The 19,446-nt window shown below is 42.8% G+C and overlaps 1 protein-coding gene across 4 annotated transcripts; it reads right to left on the minus strand.

The window, feature by feature from the left end:
- Positions 1–83: 83 nt before the first annotated feature.
- LOC134495521 (von Willebrand factor A domain-containing protein 5A-like) lies at positions 84–15,392 on the minus strand. Of its 4 annotated transcripts, none has more exons than XM_063301025.1 (12): positions 15,321–15,392; positions 10,294–10,364; positions 9,813–10,015; positions 8,465–8,687; positions 7,259–7,434; positions 5,874–5,988; positions 5,454–5,626; positions 4,998–5,086; positions 4,276–4,420; positions 1,841–1,920; positions 1,640–1,754; positions 84–299 (listed from the first exon to the last, which is right to left on the minus strand). In XM_063301025.1, the coding sequence occupies exons 2-12, from the start codon at positions 10,346–10,348 to the stop codon at positions 99–101; spliced, it is 1,575 nt and encodes a 524-aa protein (XP_063157095.1). In that variant the 5' UTR covers positions 10,349–10,364; positions 15,321–15,392; the 3' UTR covers positions 84–98. The 4 variants fall into 4 exon arrangements, with proteins under 4 accessions (XP_063157095.1, XP_063157094.1, XP_063157096.1 ...); XM_063301024.1 differs by having other exon boundaries at positions 15,317–15,385; XM_063301026.1 differs by lacking the exon at positions 15,321–15,392 and having other exon boundaries at positions 7,259–7,431.
- Between the last annotated feature and the right edge of the window lie 4,054 nt (positions 15,393–19,446).

Below are 19,446 nucleotides of genomic sequence, written 5' to 3' on the forward strand. Positions count from 1 at the left end.
GGTACGTTCTAGGATGAGAGCTGCTAAGGAAGGGCAACTGAATACCCTTAGCTGAGCAGGCACAGGACACGGAATACACCGCGGGAGGGAGGGAGGGATTACTCAGGATGGCGGACCTCAGGTGGATCACTTGCCTGAAGTTGCCCACGGACCTGGGCATAGATGAGGCAGCGCTGCCCTTGGAAAATGACTTGAGGTCCTGACCCCACCAGGGTGGCCTCGAGGCCAGGAGGCAACTCCCAGCTCAGAGAGATCCCCGTCACTGCTGGCTGAAGGGCCTTCTTCAGACTCTGCAAAGCCTGCAGGAAAACGGGAATCTTGTGAAGAGGCTCTAGAAGATTCTAGGCTCCTCTGAGAAATAAGAGTCAATGCTTACTTTAAAAATGGCAAGGTTGTCACTGCTATAGCTTTGAGATGATGAAACAGTGTCTGCACGAACAGTCAGAGTTTTGGCTAAACAAAATGTTCTATTCTGCCCTACCCCCATCCCCAAGACACAGACGACAAGTCCTCTGGATGTAGACCAGCTCGGTAATAATATTGGCAAAAGAGATCTAACTGACTGAAAACCAAATATGAGCAGCAGCATGATGTGGCTGCAAAGAAGGCAAATGCAGGTTTAGGCTGCAACCACAAAGTAATTTTCAAATCAGTGGAAATAATTCTTCAACACTATTCTGCTTCATATAGACCCCACCTTGAGTGCCGTGTCCAGTTCTGGCCATTACTCGTTAAGAAGGAACGAAAGAAACCGGGGCAGGTTTCAGAGAAAGGCAGGAAAGAAGGTCAGGGAATTAGAAACTAAGCTCCATGAAGAGAGATTGAAGAAGCTGGGTCCGCTGACTCTTGAGAGAAGATGGCTGAGGAGGGACACAGTGGCGCTCCTGAAATAGCTGAAAGGGACTTCAGAGTTGGTGATGCATTGGGTGGCCTTAGAAACATCTTAACAAATAAACACATTGCCTTGAGCTCCTAAGTGAAAGGAAGGATATAAATCCAATAAACAAACAAACAAGACTTACCGTCTCTTGTTCCAGAATGCAGAATATGGAGTAGTGGATTTAATTACAGGAAGACAGATTCTGATTGAAAGTTAGACAAGATATTCTCATGGTAAGAGCAGTTCAAGAGTGGAACTCATTACCTTGAGAAGTAAATGGGCTCCCTTTCATTTGATGTGTTCAGATGGAGTTGAAGCAAATTGGGATGCTTTAATTTGGATTCCTGCCCTGAAAGGGGCACTGGACTTGGTGGCCTAAACAGCCCCTTCTATGATTCTATGAATTATGCCTTGCAACTTTAGTTAATATTTCATCCCATCTGATGGCTTCTAGTCTAGGAAGAGCTATGTCAGAATAACCTTGTTATTAATCCCCAAATCTTCCAAATAACAAGAAGGCAAGTGTGTGTATCTACTACCCAAAAGGATGCTCCTATATTTGTGCCTCATGAAGAATATTATAAACCAAAGTAAACAATGGGTTTCCTTGTTAGTTCTTGTCAGCACCAAAGAACAGAACCCATGTAAAGTAATTTCTGATGCCCCCCTTGTCTGAAAGGTATTAAGCTGCTACAGCTGATATATTAATGCCAATGACACGCAGCAGAGCTAAAACATGTGAAGCGGAAGAGGCCTCACCTTGGCCTGCATGCGTTCCTTGCCAGTGATGAATTCAGCACTGCCTCCAGCAGCTCGAGCAATGCCTTTGATGAGAGCTGTGGAGGCCCCTTCCCCAATGCCAAAGGAGAAGCACCTGTTGAGGGGGAAGGAAGAGGACAGAAGCTGATAGAAGCCAGGGGAAAAGAATATCAAGGAAACAGTTTCACCCTCTTTTCTTACCTGTGGGAGCTACTGTGAAGTCGAACTTCAGCAATGGCCTCGTTCGTATTGGACACCTCTCCGTCGGTGAAAACAAAGAGCTGTGGAGATGGAGAGAGATATGAAGTCAAAAGTCTAACCTAACCACCAAGCTGCTTGGAAGCAGGTGAGAAGAAATTTAATTTGAACTTCCTGTGGCTAATTTCAAGAGATTACAGGACTGGAGGGCAATCAAAATTCTGTCAAACCATCTCTGCATTCCCTAAAACAAATTGGTTCCTCATACGGTGACCTCCTGGCTGTGCCTACAGTTCCTTTCTTTGTTTTTCCACTATAGCCTTAGCTTTATACCTCACCAGTCACTGTGGGTATCAGCAATTGCCTCTGCTGACCTCAGCCCTAAGACAAAAAAGCTGATCACTGTGGAGCAGCATTTTCCAATGAAGAACCCTCCAGTTCTATTATGCTACAACTTATCTTTGATTATTCAGGAGGACATGCCACCAGAATTGAAACTAGACAAACTAGTTCTATTGTGGTAGCCTAGTACTCTGAGTTATTTGGTAGCATAACATCCAGAGATACATACTGCATGTATCTCCATTTGGTGCCCAAACAGATCATTATTGTCCTTATCATTAACAGGGAATGCTGCATGTGGTACAGGTTTGACAAAGGTTGGTAACATCTTTTTTTCAATCCATTCAATTGTGCCTGATTCTTGGAGACTGCCCGGACAAGTCCTTGCAGTTTTTTTGGCAAGGTTTTTCGGAAGTGGCTTGCCATTGCCTCCTTTCTAGGGCTGAGAGAAAGTGACTGGCCCAAGGTCACCCAGCTGGCTTTGTGCCTAAAGGGGGACTAGAACTCACGGTCTCCCAGTTTCTAGCCTGATGCCTTAACCACTACACCAAACTGGCCCTCAACATAATTTACAGTTCTCTTATTTTGCTAGAAAGCCTCAATTGCCCAATAACAAGATGGAAGGTGATCGACAACTATGGTTGCATCTGGTTATGTAGTTGGAGCTGGGCTGACAGGTTACGACCATGTCATACAGAAGATCGTAAGGGGTTAAAAATATAAATTAATGAATGAAATGAAAGAAAAATAGATATATCATGTGTCTGTGAAACTAAGAAAAGGAAAGAATGTAACAGTTTTGAACGTGGCCTGTTTTTGTGGAGTGGGTTAATGAACAATGCAGGAAAGTAAACGTGTAGGTTTCATCATGAATGAAAGGACTAAAATTTTTGTCAGAAAGTATGAATTAGTATCATCTACACTGTTGTAAAAGTGTATGAAGGTAGGAATCCATATATTGGTGATAACTGCATGTTAAGCTCCAGTGCATATGATAACAGAAAAACCAGTGATGATTTTTGGAACATATGTGCAACATTTTAAACTAATGTGATCCAGTGGAATCCAAGAATGAATGAATGGTGACTGGTGAGTTATCTGCTTAGAAAAAGGTCTGCTTTTTTACATATGTGGTTTAAGCATAAGCTTACTCATACATACACATGGGAGAACAATTAATATAAAGCTAAATGCATGATAGTTTTGATAATTTATGATAAATGACAGAGAATTAGTGACATGTTCTAACAATGGAATAAATATTTTTTCAGTAACATCAAGAATGAATTTTGGGGAAAAAATGGCATGGAAAAGAAAGGAAAGAAGTGAAAGAAACTGGAGTAAAAGTAGACTGACTGCAGACAAAAATACAAAATAAAATATAAAAAAAATATTATTAGAAGATTGGTTAATCTCCCAATAGAATAAATGGAAAATGGACAAAAGAAAGAAGATGTGGAAGTTGTTTGGAACAGAATGAAAAGTATTTTGTTACCCAGTGCCTTAGAAATGCATGGATTTACATTAATAGCAGGTATAAAAATGATGCTTGGTAAAATGGTGAAATAGAAGAAACTGTAGAAAAAATGCGTAAGATAAAATGCTAAAAAAAAAAGAGGAGAGAAAGATACTATGTAATATACACATAAAGCAAAAAGCAGTTAAGTTTAAAACAGGCAGTAGGAAAGCGCAGCAATTTTGATGGAAAGAATGCAACAAAACAACAACAACAGGCAATAGGTGAAGAGACTTAAACAAAGGGCTGCCAAGCAGAGTGAATGGAATTCAAATTCAAACTGACAAAATGGGGATGAAACTGAAATAAGGGAGTCCTGGAAAGAGTATTTGAGAGATTTAGATGGAAATTATGGTGACATCACCAAGAATGAAATTGAAACCAAGGCTATAAATGTTAGTGTCAGAGAAGAAAAGGAATGTTAGTGTCATTTTATATGTATATATAAAATGTCTACAGCCTAATATAAAAGTAAATTCTCCTCACACTTCTAGCTATGAACATCATTATATGCTTTTGCTGTAAATCTTACCCTGTTTTGGTATTAAAGGGAAGAAGATCTTATTAGAATTCTGAATACCTGTCGAGGACGTCCTTCAAGGCACGGCTGGCTGTAAATGGCCTTCAGGGGTCTTAAAATCTCTGTGCCTCCCAAGTCAGACTTCAGCTCCTTCACACGTTGGATAGAAGTGTTCATGGTCTCCTGGGTGTACTCCACACTCTGCCTGCAGAGAGTGCCAGAGGGTGAAGGCTATCCCCAAGCTCAGCCAAATTCCCCCAAACAACCTTCTATGTATTCCCCATATCCACAAGAATCATCCATTTCTTCTTCACCATCCCACTGCATTTATAGCCCTAGAACTCAGTGCTGAGGACACATGGGGGATATGTTGACCACCAAGAAGACCGAAGAGGACAACACAGCACCTCATGATCTGGGGTCCGATATGAGATCTGAAGGTCACATATAGGCTCCCAAAAGCTTTGGTTTAACTCCCAGAACCTTCCAATACTTTCCACCCAATTATAATTTTCACTGCAATAGAAGGGGAGACTATTGAATATGTAGGGAAAATTACAAACTGCATTTAATTTATGTAGGCTTCTTTAGATTTAAATCAAATTTAGTTTCTGTCATGGCCTGACCAATTTCTTTGTACTGACATCTCCTTTTTAACTTGGTATTGTTTTTAAAAACAAACTATGCATTTGATTCTTTCCAGTGATACTTCACAGAGATAAGTAGGAGCTGGAGAAGCTAAGCAGTAAAAGGTCTGACAAGAGGCAACTTCTAATACTTACGGGTAGAGTGAGTCAAAAGTAGAGCCAAAGCCATAGATGTTGAAGTAACATCCCAGAGGGAGACTCTTTAGCAAGAAAATCAGGGTCTCCTGAGATGGAGGGGGAAGTAGATAAACATCCAGAGTTAGTTTCCATGTATATCAAAGTATTATCTCTACTTTTCTTTAGCTCTTTTACAAAACCTGTTCTGTCTGGATACAGGTTTGGGAGACTCAGGTTTCAATTCTCATCCCTAAGCCTCATTTTGTGACTTGTTTAGTCACTGAGTCTGATCTACTTCCCAGCGTTGTTATAAAGAAAGGACCATGGACATCACGTTGAGCATCTTGGAAGGCTTGAGGAAAATCCTAAGCATGCAGTAAAAAACTGTACTCAGCTTATAACTGTAGTAGATTACAGATCACTATTTCAACCCATCTATCAATCCATCCACCTGTCTATCCACCCATAAGGTACCTTGGCACTCTGAATGCGTGATGGTGAGGAGTTCTGGTTATCCATGGTGATATCCATGCTGCCAGAGCGATCCAGCAGGAAGATGAACTCTCCAGCAACACTCTGACCTGGCTTGACAGTGGGAATGTTGGGGTATAGGGTTAGCAGAAGGGCCGGGTCCCCCATCAGAGAACCTATATTTTGCAGGAGGAAATGAGATCAATAAGCATTTTCACTCAAGGCAGGGCCCTTCCAGTTCTCAGGAACCTTCCACTTCAGCCACATGATAATCTTATGCCAAAGATGAGGAACTTGTGTTCCTCAAGATGTTGCTGAGTTACATCTCTCAGCATCCTTCACTGATAGGCATGCTGACAGGGATTGCTGAGAGTTGTAGTGGAGAGGCACAGATTCCCCACCTCTGCCTTCAACTTTGCTCACCTGGGGCAGCTCCAGACTTCCCAGCCTCTAAAATGGCACTGGTCTTGTGAACATCTTCATAATATATCAGCAGTTCCACATCACGGTCAAACTGGTGCCCTTTAGCCAAGGAGACCTGTGGGAAGATAAGCAAAACCAAAGTGCTTGCAGGTTGCAATGCTGTAGACTCTAGGCCATGATTTTTCAAATTAAATGCCACAGAAGAATGTCTAGGATATAAGCATGAATTGCTAAGTATCTAAGCCAAGGAGGCTGCTCAAGTTTTTATTATGTAAATATTGCCTTGCCTTCTCCATTAAGAGAGGATCCCTTTGAATTCTGATAGGAGCACTGATAGGAACAGATCACCCAGATACCTAGCCAAACTTCCCCTTTAAGAGGAGTTCCAGAAGACGTGTTCAGCCCTGCAAGCTCACCTACTCTTCATATGAAACCTGGTATCTCCCATTTGGGTAAGCCATGCTTTCTGGGAATGATGGGACTGGTAGTGCAAAATGCCTGAAGGCTACCAGGTTGGGGAGCAGGCAACCGGTAATCTCTTGGCCAGCCCAGTCAGCCCCTGGAGCCCCCAATATTGCAGCACTGAGATATGAAGCGAAATGGCAGAATCATTTAGTAGGAAATGAAAAGAGACAGGAGCATTAAGCTTCTGATGGACTTAATGCAGTTCCATCTCTACCTCAATACAACCTAACAAACCCACTGACTCTGGTGATGCCATTTACATCACTGTCCAGCCTGCTACGACCTTTATATGCTGAAAAATAAACCTGAAAGTCCAAATCCTGGTTGTAGAAAAGTTGCTTACGCCTGGCCTAATGATGCAGAGTAGCACTAAGAGGTTATTGGCAAAATGTCCTCTTTCCCTCTAACTCATGTCCTGCAATATAGTCCAACTCCCCAGTTTGTAATCCCCAGGATCCTCTCTCTTGTTGCTCTCTGGCAGCAACACAACGCCCTTTTCTTTTTATCTTATGGAAGATTTTTGGCATTTTGCAGACCATCACTGCAGTCATGCCATACATCTGAATATTGGGGAATAAAGATTATTTGGGAAACCATGCAGTTGTATTCTGCAGCATGCCAGTTTTTTTCAGCAGTTCTAAAAGGAACATCTGGCGACTCCTGTGCATTTAGAGCCCTCTAGTGGGGTAGTGACACCTGCTTTACAGCTCAGTCTTAATCCTGCATCCTATTTCTGTTTTTCCTTCTAAAAGCCAGTCCTGGAAACCCAACTGGTATGAATAACCCAGTATCTCATTTGGTTGTTCGGTCCATACAGACAATCGATGTGGAGTTTGAGGTGTGTAGGAGCTGGAAAAATAATATATATATTTTTTAGAAGTTTCTTTCAACTCAAATCCTTAAGTCCTGAGCAGCAATACCTGGGCAGCAGTGTGGTCCTCCGTCATATACTGCAGAGGATCAAGACTGCATTTTGACTCCATGCGGTTGATGCCGTAGGGGGACTCCACCCTGGCGGTGAGGCTGAGTGTGTAGGGCAGAGCTCCTGTGGGCATTCGTGGTACCCGCTGGGAAACAGTGCCCCCTTCTGAGCCTGCCAAGAGAAAACACGTGCAAGGCTCTGCCTATAGAAAGTGGGGAGGCTCCTGAGGGGATTCCCAGAGGGTAGCTGCATGAGTCTGGGGCAGCAGATGCCAATCAAACCAGGAAAGGGGCACCGTGGTGCTGTGAGTAGTGGGTTGGACCAAGACAGCCCACGTTCAGAGCCCCATTTGGCCAAAGTCTCCCAGCAGATGCTTTGCCTGGACTCCAAAGCTGCACAGGGATAGATATGGTTACTACTTGGCTACCACTGAAGAAAGCAATGGTAAAGCACTCCTGCCAAGTGCAGGGGGTGTCTATGAAGTCACAAGGAATCCTGCTCAACTTGAAGATGATCTTATCTTGTCTCAATCTCTCAGCCTGCAAACCTAACCTACTTCATTAAGATGGCGTGAGAAGAAAATCGGAAGGGAAGAAAGGCACCCGATATCAGTATTTTTTTTAAAAAAAATTGGAAAGGAAAATAATGGGATGTGATGGCTGAAAGTCTCTCACTTTGAGTTCTTTGCACCTTCCGATACTCATCTGGAGGGCACCATCTTGCAAAAGTCTGGTCTAATAACTGCACACAATATTAAGCTCTATACCGTTAACAAAAATAAAATAATAAAATTAAGCGGAAAGGATCAGTGGCAGCCTGCCTCTTTCTCAAGCTTCTTACTTCAAGAATCTGTTTTTTTTATGGCAAACTATGGCTGTGTTTGCACAATGTGACTGAATCACTGCTAGCTGCATGTCCACAATGACTGTACAGAACATGTCAAGCCACATGCATCATCCTTTATTACGGCTACATGTTTTGTACAAATCCAGCCACTGTTGTTGTGTTTTAAGATGTGGTTCTTGAGTTCCAGTCTTAGACGTAAAGTAAAGGGGCCTGGGAGGAAGAGGATGAAAGTGCAGCCAAGTTATCTGTTCCATAACGTCCCAGCGCTTGGAGCCCCTGAGCAGGGAGGGCTGGGAAGGGGCCTGGTGGAGGCTTTGCTTTGGGGGCTCCATCTGGACTTGGGAGCACAGACAGTTACCTGCAGGAACATAGCGGGGGTTCAGGACAGCGGGCAGGACAAAACGGACGGCACCATCCGGTTCCACAGATAGTGCTTGAACATAGCGCAGTTTCAGTGTGGCCTCCCCACCAGGAGGAAGGTTGCCCAGGCTGCATGTGAAAACGTCACTGGTGTTTTCTTCTCTCTCAAGCAGGAAAGCCTGACGGCCTTCGCTCAGGGCATCCTCGTATTCTTGCTCTGCCTGTATTGGAGAAGAGGGAGAAACCGGCAGGAAGAGGACAAGATCACAGATCTCCTCCTCCTCCTCCTCCCAGGTCCTTGGGAAGGAGTTGACAGGTGGTCAAAAATGCCAAATCCAGCCTAAATATCTGGCTGACTGTGCAACCAACCATAATAAAATAATAACAACAATAATCTATATTCTGCCCAACTTTTTTTGTCATTTTATTGGTTTTCTGTGTTAAGAAAATTAGCAGCACATTCCGTCAGGACAAAAGACAATGCACTTTTATTTTAAAATTCAGGAATTGGGAGAAGTGCAACACAGACATGTCTCTCTTGCTTTGTTACATCTATTCAACCCTTTACAGGATTTTGTATACTGGTAAGACTTAAAGACAAATAGGACAATGCAAACAAAAGTAAGGAAATTATAGAAGCAATACAGAGGGGCAGGAATAGTCAGGAAACTGAGATATTAGCAACAATTTAGGACATTGTAGACACAATGATTCAAGATATTTATTGAGTTATACGCACTTAACACATATTGAGAAGTGTAAATAAGGATATAGTCAAACAATGCATTTTAGTAGTCAAGTAAAGGTAAATGTGGAGTTCTCTCTGAGATACTTAACCACTTAAATACCTTTTAAATGGCACTGCTGGGGGAATGACCCAGTAATGTTGAAGATGTAACAAAGAGGAAAGCAAAATATGGAAGTAGGGTTGTTCTTTTCTAAAACCTAAGATGGCCATGAGTAAATATTGCAATGTAAGCAGCCCAGCAACAAGTTAAACAAGGAAAAATGAGATGAGTGATTGTAAGAATAACATTCACAGGCCACTTAAGCTCAGACTAAGAACACAGTTCTTGGAAAATGAAATACTGTTTAGCAATTGGCAGCCTTCTTTCCAAATTGAAAACATACTCACCACTTAAAAACTGCTAATTATTGTAAACATATAAAAACAATTAAGAAAATATACTAAGACCTACTAAAGGAAGTATCTGTAAACATTAGTACAGTTGATTCTAAGAGCAACATGTAGAATTCTTGACATACAATTTGGGTGCATAGATGAAATCTCTGTTGGCTCCACAAAAAATGATCTCTAAATCCCTAGATATATTATTACTCTGCACCTGCTTCTTCTCTCGGATCTGGGCCTCAATCCGTGTCCCACCGATCAGACCCTCAAAGGCATATACTGCAGCCTCATCATCCAGAGGGAAGACAAAGGTGGCCTCCACTGGGCTCTTTTCCTCATTCTGGTACTGGAGTTCAGACACTACGTCAGCCACGAAACCGCGGACAAGGATGTCCACAGAAATGCTTTTCAAAGGCACTGGGGTGTGGAAATAGCAAAAAGAGGATATTTAACTCAATATCTGGCCTGGCCCAGAGCAGAAAACCCTGAGCTCAGAGTTAAATGCTGAAGGCATTGAGAAGGAATTCATTGCAGGTACTGTGCACCCCCTTCCCCAACCTCAAAGCCACCAAATAACCTACAAAGGTACATAATTACAGACTGCCAGTTAGAAAGTACCATAATTTCATTTTTAAGCAGCATGCAACTGGCCATTTTAGAGAACACTAATCAGCAATCCTAGATATTCAAGTTACCTGGCACCTTAGAGGATGTGAGAAGGCCACATCTATGCATAGCTGATGCCCACATATTGAGAGGAAGCCACCTGTGGAAGACAAAAGTTACAATCCTATTTTTATTTTGATTTAAAGAAATAGCTACTTTCCCAGATCATGGTAGGCAAACAATCATTTCAGCTAATAAATTGATTTATTGAAAAAGCCAGAAAAGACTTTGGGACAGTTTTCAGCTGAGTAATTTCCTCATGCTTGTCCGGCTGATTCAGGGTATGAACTGCTTCATTTATAGCCATTCTTGCTTTGCATTTCTATGGTTTAGCTAGATTTGCTGGGGCACAAAACAAACTAGGAATAAGGCCAAAAAACCCCAACCTGTTTGCACATAGCATTACACCACACCTATGATCAGGTAGCTAACAAATAATAATAGTTTACTGCTATAAAACCATGGTTTATTTTCTGACCTTGTATGTATATCATGGTAAACCAAAATAAATATGGCTTAGTTTTATTGGGGTGTTTTTTGTTTTAATTAAAAAATGTACTGTGTTTTTATTCTTGTTCACTGTCCAGAGTTCACTAGTAGATGGGCAGCCACATAAATTTGTTAATATGAAATAGACATATATGAGAAACAGGCCACATCTTTTGAAGGATTTTAAAGGGAAAAAAATAGAACAAAGTAAATATAACATCACCTAACCACTGTTGAAGAGCTATGAAGCCTGCCTTTTTTACTATAATTTTAGTACAATGACGACTGGATGCTGGTAGCAGCCATTCACAGATCCCCGTAAGGATGGCTTGAAGATGTCTTGCTTGTTCTTTAAGGACATGTCCTATAATGCAGACCATCTCATCTCCAGCCCATAGCTGAGGCCACCTAACTTGGTATTTATCAGAGCCAATGAAGAAGTGGTGTTTTTCTCTTCTCCTGACATGCACATTTCTGGTACTTTGGTGGCAACTCTGGTGATGATGCCATGGGTGCTAGGATCTGCCCACATCCCATTCACCACTTTCAGCTGTTGCTGACATGTCCCCTCCTCTCTAGTCACTAGTGACTTCCTTTCATGGCCATCTTGGCTTTGGCAGAGATCAGCAACCAGGCAGTTGCCCATGTAATGTCAGATGGCTGAGGAATTCTAGGAGTTGAAGTCCACACAACTTCAAGCTGCCAAGGTTGAGAAATCCTGTTGTAAAGTGCTGGCCATGTTGGTTCCTTATCTATATGGCTGTAGAGGCAGATTAAACAGTGGGAGTCTCCCCTGCCTGATGTTTTGTGGTGCAAAATGCTTGCCAGCCAAGGTATTAAAAAAAAACACATGTCTACTGGTTTCACACAAGACTGTCAGACCTGTGTAAAAAAGGATCTCAACTGACATGCACATGGAAAACTCCCTCCTGTTTCAGCTAGCACCACTCTGCTGTTTGATCTGCAGCATTTCACCCCAGGCTGACAAGATAAAGCTTCACCAGGTAGCCTCCATCATTTGACCCCAGTGGATCAGGCAGCTTCCACAGAACAGATGGATGGAGGAGTAGAACACGTTCCTGTTCATCCAGGTCCACTCCACTCCACTGAGTTGCCTGTCAGTCAGGGCATTTCTCCCCAGGCAGGCAAAAGAAGGGAGGATAAGTGGCTTTTCTACCCCTCTTCTTCTCCTCACCGCCGTCACCACAGAAGAGAGTGAGAGCGCCACCCCAATCCCCACCTCACCACCCAATCTCCATTGATGAGGCTGCACTGGTGATCTGTGGATGGTGACGGGTGTTATGTTTTTTCTTAGCTATTTTATATTCCACTCAAAGGTATTAAAGCTGATATATTAAGCCTGGCTGAGTAAAGAATATAAATCTCCAAATATGTTCTCCACCATAATTTAAAAGAAAAGACAGAGTCAGTATTTGGGTTATCTTATTTCAGATCTATTGTAAGAATTAAAATATATGCAGGAAGATAAACCATTAATGAATGAATGAATGGATCAAGACATAGCAAAAATTATTTCACATATTACTCAACCCCAGGCAGTCTTCTTCTGCAGCTTAGGGAGATGAATCAGAGAGCTCTCAATTCATTTTTACTTTTGCTTTTTATTTTAATACATGGGGATTTTTTTCTTATTACAAAGGATATTTGCACTCATGATTTTACTGCCACTAAATAATTATTTCTTAAAGGGTCAGCATAAATAACAATGGAAGAGTTGATGAGCTTATCTCATGACCTAGTTTCTCTTCCTAATTTGGGGAGCTTGTAACAGCTGATAGATAGATAGATAGATATTTATATTTCTTAGAGAAGCTGTAATGACTTCTTTGACCTCCACAGCTAAATTGGTTCTCTACCTCTTAAGAGAAAATAGATAACCAGTATAAAGAAATAGGTGGCCACTTGATTCTTCTCTGACTTTAGTCCTAAGAACAATTCAGTATATAAACCACATTGTTTCTTCCTTTCAACCACTCTTTTCCAAGAAAGGTTCCCTGTCTATTTTGTTTACCAGGAGGGGCTTCTCAGTAAAGCAGGAGAGTTTGTCCTGCTTAATCTGAAAGTCCCTATCAACACTTTGCATTAGTGTTTGGTAGATGAGTCTTTTTTTGCTGTCTTCAAGCCAGTCTAGACTCCTGGTGACTGCCTAGACCAGTCCCTGCAGTTTTCCTGGCAAGATTTCAGAAGCGGTATGCCTTTGTCTTTTTCTTCCTAGGGCTGAGAGTGAGTGACTGGCCCAAGGCCACCCAGCTGAGGACTAGAACTCACGGTCTCCCGGTTTCTAGACTGGTGCCTTAACCACTATACCAAACTGGCTCAGATGGGTCAAGCCATCTGTTAAAACTTGCCTTTTCTTCTAGCCCACAAGGAGAACAAGTGCTTATTTTTACCAGTGGCAGAAGAATCCACCAACTGCTTTTCTTATCTTCTCTTGGATTAAAGTATATACAAGAACAGATGTTGATAAATGTACCGGTTGATAAAAATAATAGTTGATTAACTTTGATGGTTTTGTATGATTTTTGTTACAAATCAGAACAAGATACCTGAAAGCAATGTATGTTAACTTTTGGTCAGTGACCTGACTACATTAGGGATTGTGGCACCGAATAGCACGGAAGACAGAGCCTATTATGCTTGCAACAACAACAACAACGATAATAATAACTGGATGAGTACTAGAAGACACTAAAGGCTGCTAGTGGAGAAATGATTTCTGTTGCTCAAGGACAGCCCTGTTTCTCAGCAAAGGTTACTGAACTCTGCATCATGTTTTACGGGATTAGAAACTTCCCTTTAGTACAATCATCTCTGGAACAGATTAGCTGTCCTGTACTTGTTTAAAATACCATTTCCTTTTTTTCTCAGCTGTCCAGCACTAATCTAAATGCAATTACTTTGATTCTTGCTTTAGGCTGGAAAAATCTACCCTGGCTCTACTGTTAGGCAAACATGTTATTTCTTTAAGAATTTTGTGTTTGCACACAAGGTGGCAGGAAGTTGTGTCTATGAACAAATGTTTTTAGAATAAACACAGAAAATAGCTATTGATCTGTGGCAGGTTATGAAAAAGGCAAAAACCTTGCCTAACTCTAATCACAGAAGAAATCCTGCTACCAACAGGCTGAGGCTTTGTCTTAAAGCAACATCTAGTCTTTGCAAAATACAAGATAGTTTATATCTTGCCTTTTGTCTAGGCATTGTATGCTGTACTCCTGGCTCTATTTTTTTCCCATAGCATCAACCATGGGAGGTAGGTTAGCCAGAGAGACATTGACTGGCCCAAAGCCACAGTGAGCTTCTGTAGCTGAGAGTGGACTAGGATTTGGGTCTCCCTGATTCTAGTCCAATATTTTAACCACTATAGAGGCCCGCATTTCTGAAAGCTCAGACAGACTATATCCAGAAACCTGTGGAGGTGAAAATAATATTTTATAATGCAGTTTTAAAATATAGGTGTATTCTCCAAATAATATCTTTAATCCTATTCACTGTATTGTGTAGCTATACATCCTTCTATTCTGCTGTTTTTCCTAAATCCCTCTATTCTGGCTGACCAGCAGGGGAGGGATAAACAGAGGATAATAAAACAGCTGAGGGGTGCAGACTACAACTACCAGTTGATATCATCTTAGAGCTAATAAATGGAAGCAAGCTAAAGGCAACGTGTATTGCAACTGCATGGGCAGGATCAATAAACCAGGACATGTATTGTTTTATAAAGGAACTGAAAACATCAAAAAGGAAGGAAATGGACCAGGCAATAACAAAAGTGAAAATTAACACTGATTGTGCTAATTAGCACAGTCCTAACCTATGGAATATAAAGGAAAGGACATAGGGTTGAAGGGCTGAAATTCTTCTACAAAGAGCTCTTTGGAAGCTCTCAACTTCCTTCGGTCTACTTGGCTAGTGGAAGAGAGGACAACCTCTTGCTTTCTTACTGTCTTATTTCTTCCCTTCTGGTAGGCATCCTATGTGTGCTTGTAGAAGATAACCAAATTAAGTAGTTAGAAAATGGATTGTGCTCTTGGCTTATTGATAGGACCTCTGGTGCCTATGTGGGGCCACTAGATGAAAGATCCTTAAAAGTTCTGTAACAATGCCACTTGATACAGAACACTCTTTCCCAATTAGCCTCTATTCATGAGAGTTGGACTACAACGCCGACCATCTACAACAACACTGTCTGGGAATATGGAGTCTGTCTAACACCCTCCAAGGTGGGGAGCAGGGAGATTTAGCATAGAGTTAACTTCTTTTTTCGGTTTATTAAAGGGACACCAGTACTAGGAGAATAAAGCTGTCAGCTGTGATTAGGGAGACAGGCCACTATCGACGTAGAGTGAGGCAGTGCAACCGCGAAATAAAACATCGGGCTGCTTCCTCAAGGAGCTGGAGAAGGAAATCGTTCTCTAAAGATTCACAGTGCGAGGCTACAAAGGCTACGGGACACAGGATAACCTTTTGTATAAGCGAAGAAGTAACAGGTACGTCAGAAAACGGAGGGAAAACTCCCTCCCGCAAGGGAGTTTCGCCTACCTACCTTCGAAGATACGAAGTTGCAGCCTCCTCCTCTCTGAAGCAAAAGCGAAAGTAAACCTTCCTTGCAATTCCTCCCCTCCCTTCCCCTCTCCTCCCTTCCCCTCTCCTCTCCCCTCCCTTCCGGTACTAGAGAACGTCCAAGATTCTTCGACCAAACAAACTCCAATCAGCGCGGTCCTGACTATGCTCAGTCCGAGAGTTACACCTGACGGAACCAATCAAGGCAGCGGGGGAGACTTCTTGGCCGCGTCGCTCCCCCCGTCCTTTCGTGACGGTTCCTGTTGTGCGCTCTTTTCCTCCAGGAGCTCCGTGGTCTTACCGTAGCCGCCCTATTCTCTCTCCCCCCGCCCTCCGCTTTAGTAAAGAACTGATATCCTACAAATCCCGTATCTGACGATCCTCGGCCGTACTACAAGGACATCTGGATTACAGCTCCCATAATCCTCACTCACAGGACTAGCGGGCAGATGAAGGCCAAAATCCACCGCGTTATTTACTCAGGGCGAAACGGAGATTGGAAGCCTGTACAGCCTTTCTCGATCTGCCTGCTTTGTAACCCAGCTCGGTTCAGGGAGGGACTTCATGGTGGGAAGAGAGGATCAGTCCCTCGCTCCCCACCTACCATTTGCACGAATTGGTTTTTCAGAACTTCATAGCCGCGATCTGAAAGTGTCTCCTCCCCGCGGGTGATGCAGAAGGGGCTTTTCCTGTATAAGATCTTGTTGGGCCAGCGTGTGTATATGCATACATTCAGCCTGCCTAAATTGGATAATCTGTTCCTGGGGATCTTTCTGCTCCCCAACAAACCTAGCGTTAGAACAAACACCTGCCAAAGATCAGGCACAGTGTAAGAGCATGCGGATACCTCAAACAACTGGGTGAAGTCAATCTTTCAGCAGTCACAATGCCCAGGTGAGCTCACCTTTTAAAATGAGATTTGGGTGTTTATTTAACTATGCCCTGATTTCTGCCTATACAAATCTTTAATGAGGACAGGAACAATCAGTGAGAGGGAAGTACTGCACATCCTCTTCCTCCCTCCTGTAATCCTTAGTTTTCTATTATAGCCCATAGCCATCCCTGAGTCAACAAGACAATGGCTGTCCCATAGGCAGTCTCTATCCTGCCTTGGCTGCCACTCCTTCAAGTTACTGCAGTCACCTTTCTGGCCTCCAAGTGAATGAGCAGATTTACCCAGTTTGAGGCTGTGCCTGGACTGTGTCAGAATAAGGGAGGAGATACTAGGGCTGTGCGACACTTTGGATTTGAAGGGAGAGGGAGTACACAGCTCATGTTGTGAGCGTCAGCAACTTGTTAAAGCAGTGGCCTTATTTCCAGAATGGCATGATCTTTTGCTGCAATGCAATCCCAGGAAAAGGCACTTTTGGTTTAAGGAGTTGCTGACAGATGCTGTGGTCATGCCCATATGTTTTGGAGCTTCTTGTCCTCCTTGAATACAAAAAACATGGCATATTCTTTAACACTGGCACAACTAAAGCTGATTTGAGCCTCTCTAACTCATGGGCCTTCAGCAAAGGATTGTTACCTTGTCGTGGTGCTGGAGCTTGAGCACCTCAATGATGCCATGAGCTAAACCGTGAAGGGCCACCCAAGACGGGAAGGTCATGACAGAGAGGTCAGACCAAATGCGATCCCTGGGGAAGGTAATGGCAACCCACCCCAGTATTCTTGCCGTGAAAACTAAATGGATCAGTACAACCAGAGATATGTCGGTATACCATCGGAAGATGAGACCCCCAGGTCGGAAGATGGTCAAAATGCTACTGGGGAGGAACAGAGGATGAGCTCAACTAGCCCCAGACGTGATGACGCAGCTAGCTCAAAGCCGAAAGGACGGCTAGCGGCCGACGGTGCTGGTGGTGAACGGCGAATCCGATGTTCTAAGGATCAACACACCATTGGAACCTGGAATGTAAGATCTATGAGCCAGGGCAAATTGGATGTGGTTATTGGTGAGATGTCAAGATTAAAGATAGACATCCTGGGTGTCAGTGAACTGAAATGGACTGGAATGGGCCACTTCACATCAAATGACCACCAGATCTACTACTGTGGACAAGAGGATCACAGAAGAAATGGAGTAGCCTTCATAATTAATAGTAAAGTGGCTAAAGCAGTGCTTGGATACAACCCAAAAAACAACAGAATGATCTCAATTCGAATTCAGGGCAAGCCATCTAACATCACAGTGATCCAAATATACGCCCCAACCACAAATGCTGAAGAAGCTGAAGTAGAGCAGTTCTATGAGGATCTGCAGCACCTACTGGACAACACGCCTAAAAGAGATGTTATTTTCATCACAGGAGACTGGAATGCTAAGGTGGGCAGTCAAATGACACCTCGAATTACAGGTAAGTATGGCCTGGGAGAACAAAATGAAGCAGGACATAGGCTGATAGAATTTTGCCAAGACAACTCACTCTGCATAACAAACACTCTCTTCCAACAACCTAAGAGACGGCTTTATACATGGACTTCACCAGATGGACAACACCGAAATCAGATTGATTACATCCTTTGCAGCCAAAGGTGGCGGACATCTGTACAGTCGGTAAAAACAAGGCCTGGAGCTGACTGTAGTTCAGATCACGAACTTCTTCTTGAACAATTTAGGATCAGACTAAAGAGATTACGGAAGACCCACAGATCAGCTAGATATGAGCTCACTAATATTCCTAACGAATATGCAGTGGAGGTGAGGAATCGATTTAAGGGACTGGACTTAGTAGATAGGGTCCCAGAAGAACTCTGGACAGAAGTTGGCAGCATTGTTCAGGAGGCGGCAACAAAATACATCCCAAAGAAAGAGAAAACCAAGAAGGCAAAATGGCTGTCTGCTGAGACACTAGAAGTAGCCCAAGAAAGAAGGAAAGCAAAAGGCAACAGTGATAGGGGGAGATATGCCCAATTAAATGCAAAATTCCAGAGATTAGCCAGAAGAGATAAGGAATTATTTTTAAACAAGCAATGCGCGGAAGTGGAAGAAGACAATAGGACAAGAGACCTCTTCCAGAAAATTAGAAACATTGGAGGTAAATTCCAGGCAAAAATGGGTATGATCAAAAACAAAGATGGCAAGGACCTAACAGAAGAAGAAGAGATCAAGAAAAGGTGGCAAGAATATACAGAAGACCTGTATAGGAAGGATAACAATATCGGGGATAGCTTTGACGGTGTGGTCAGTGAGCTAGAGCCAGACATCCTGAAGAGTGAGGTTGAGTGGGCCTTAAGAAGCATTGCTAATAACAAGGCAGCAGGAGACGACGGCATCCCAGCTGAACTGTTCAAAATCTTGCAAGATGATGCTGTCAAGGTAATGCATGCTATATGCCAGCAAATTTGGAAAACACAAGAATGGCCATCAGATTGGAAAAAATCAATTTATATCCCCATACCAAAAAAGAGAAACACTAAAGAATGTTCAAACTATCGAACAGTGGCACTCATTTCACATGCCAGTAAGGTAATGCTCAAGATCCTGCAAGGTAGACTTCAGCAATTCATGGAGCGAGAATTGCCAGATGTACAATCTGGGTTTAGAAAAGGCAGAGGAACTAGAGACCAAATTGCCAATATCCACTGGATAATGGAAAAAGCCAGGGAGTTTCAGAAAAACATCTATTTCTGTTTTATTGACTATTCTAAAGCCTTTGACTGTGTGGACCATAACAAATTGTGGCAAGTTCTTAGCGGTATGGGGATACCAAGTCATCTTGTATGCCTCCTGAAGAATCTGTATAACGACCAAGTAGCAACAGTAAGAACAGACCACGGAACAACGGACTGGTTTAAGATTGGGAAAGGAGTACGGCAGGGCTGTATCCTCTCACCCTACCTATTCAACTTGTATGCAGAACACATCATGCGACAAGCTGGCCTTGAGGAATCCAAGGCTGGAGTTAAAATCTCTGGAAGAAACGTTAACAATCTCAGATATGCAGATGATACCACTTTGATGGCTGAAAGTGAAGAGGAACTGAGGAGCCTTATGATGAAGGTGAAAGAAGAAAGTGCAAAAGCTGGCTTGCAGCTAAACCTCAAAAAACCCAAGATTATGGCAACCAGCTTGATTGATAACTGGCAAATAGAGGGAGAAAATGTAG

The sequence above is a fragment of the Candoia aspera genome, chromosome 4 (assembly GCF_035149785.1).
Source record: "Candoia aspera isolate rCanAsp1 chromosome 4, rCanAsp1.hap2, whole genome shotgun sequence".
Taxonomy (NCBI): Eukaryota; Metazoa; Chordata; class Lepidosauria; order Squamata; family Boidae; genus Candoia; species Candoia aspera.

What these genes read in the sequence shown, in the direction of transcription:
- LOC134495521 (XM_063301025.1), bottom strand. Translation starts at nt 10,348, where the DNA reads ATGTGGGCATCAGCTATGCATAGATGTGGCCTTCTCACATCCTCTAAG. An exon ending in AGATCCGAGAGAAGAAGCAG is followed by an intron (nt 8,688 to 9,812) that starts GTGCAGAGTAAT and finishes TCTCCAATACAG; the next exon opens with GCAGAGCAAGAATACGAGGA. An exon ending in GAAGTCTGGAGCTGCCCCAG is followed by an intron (nt 5,627 to 5,873) that starts GTGAGCAAAGTT and finishes TGCAAAATATAG; the next exon opens with GTTCTCTGATGGGGGACCCG.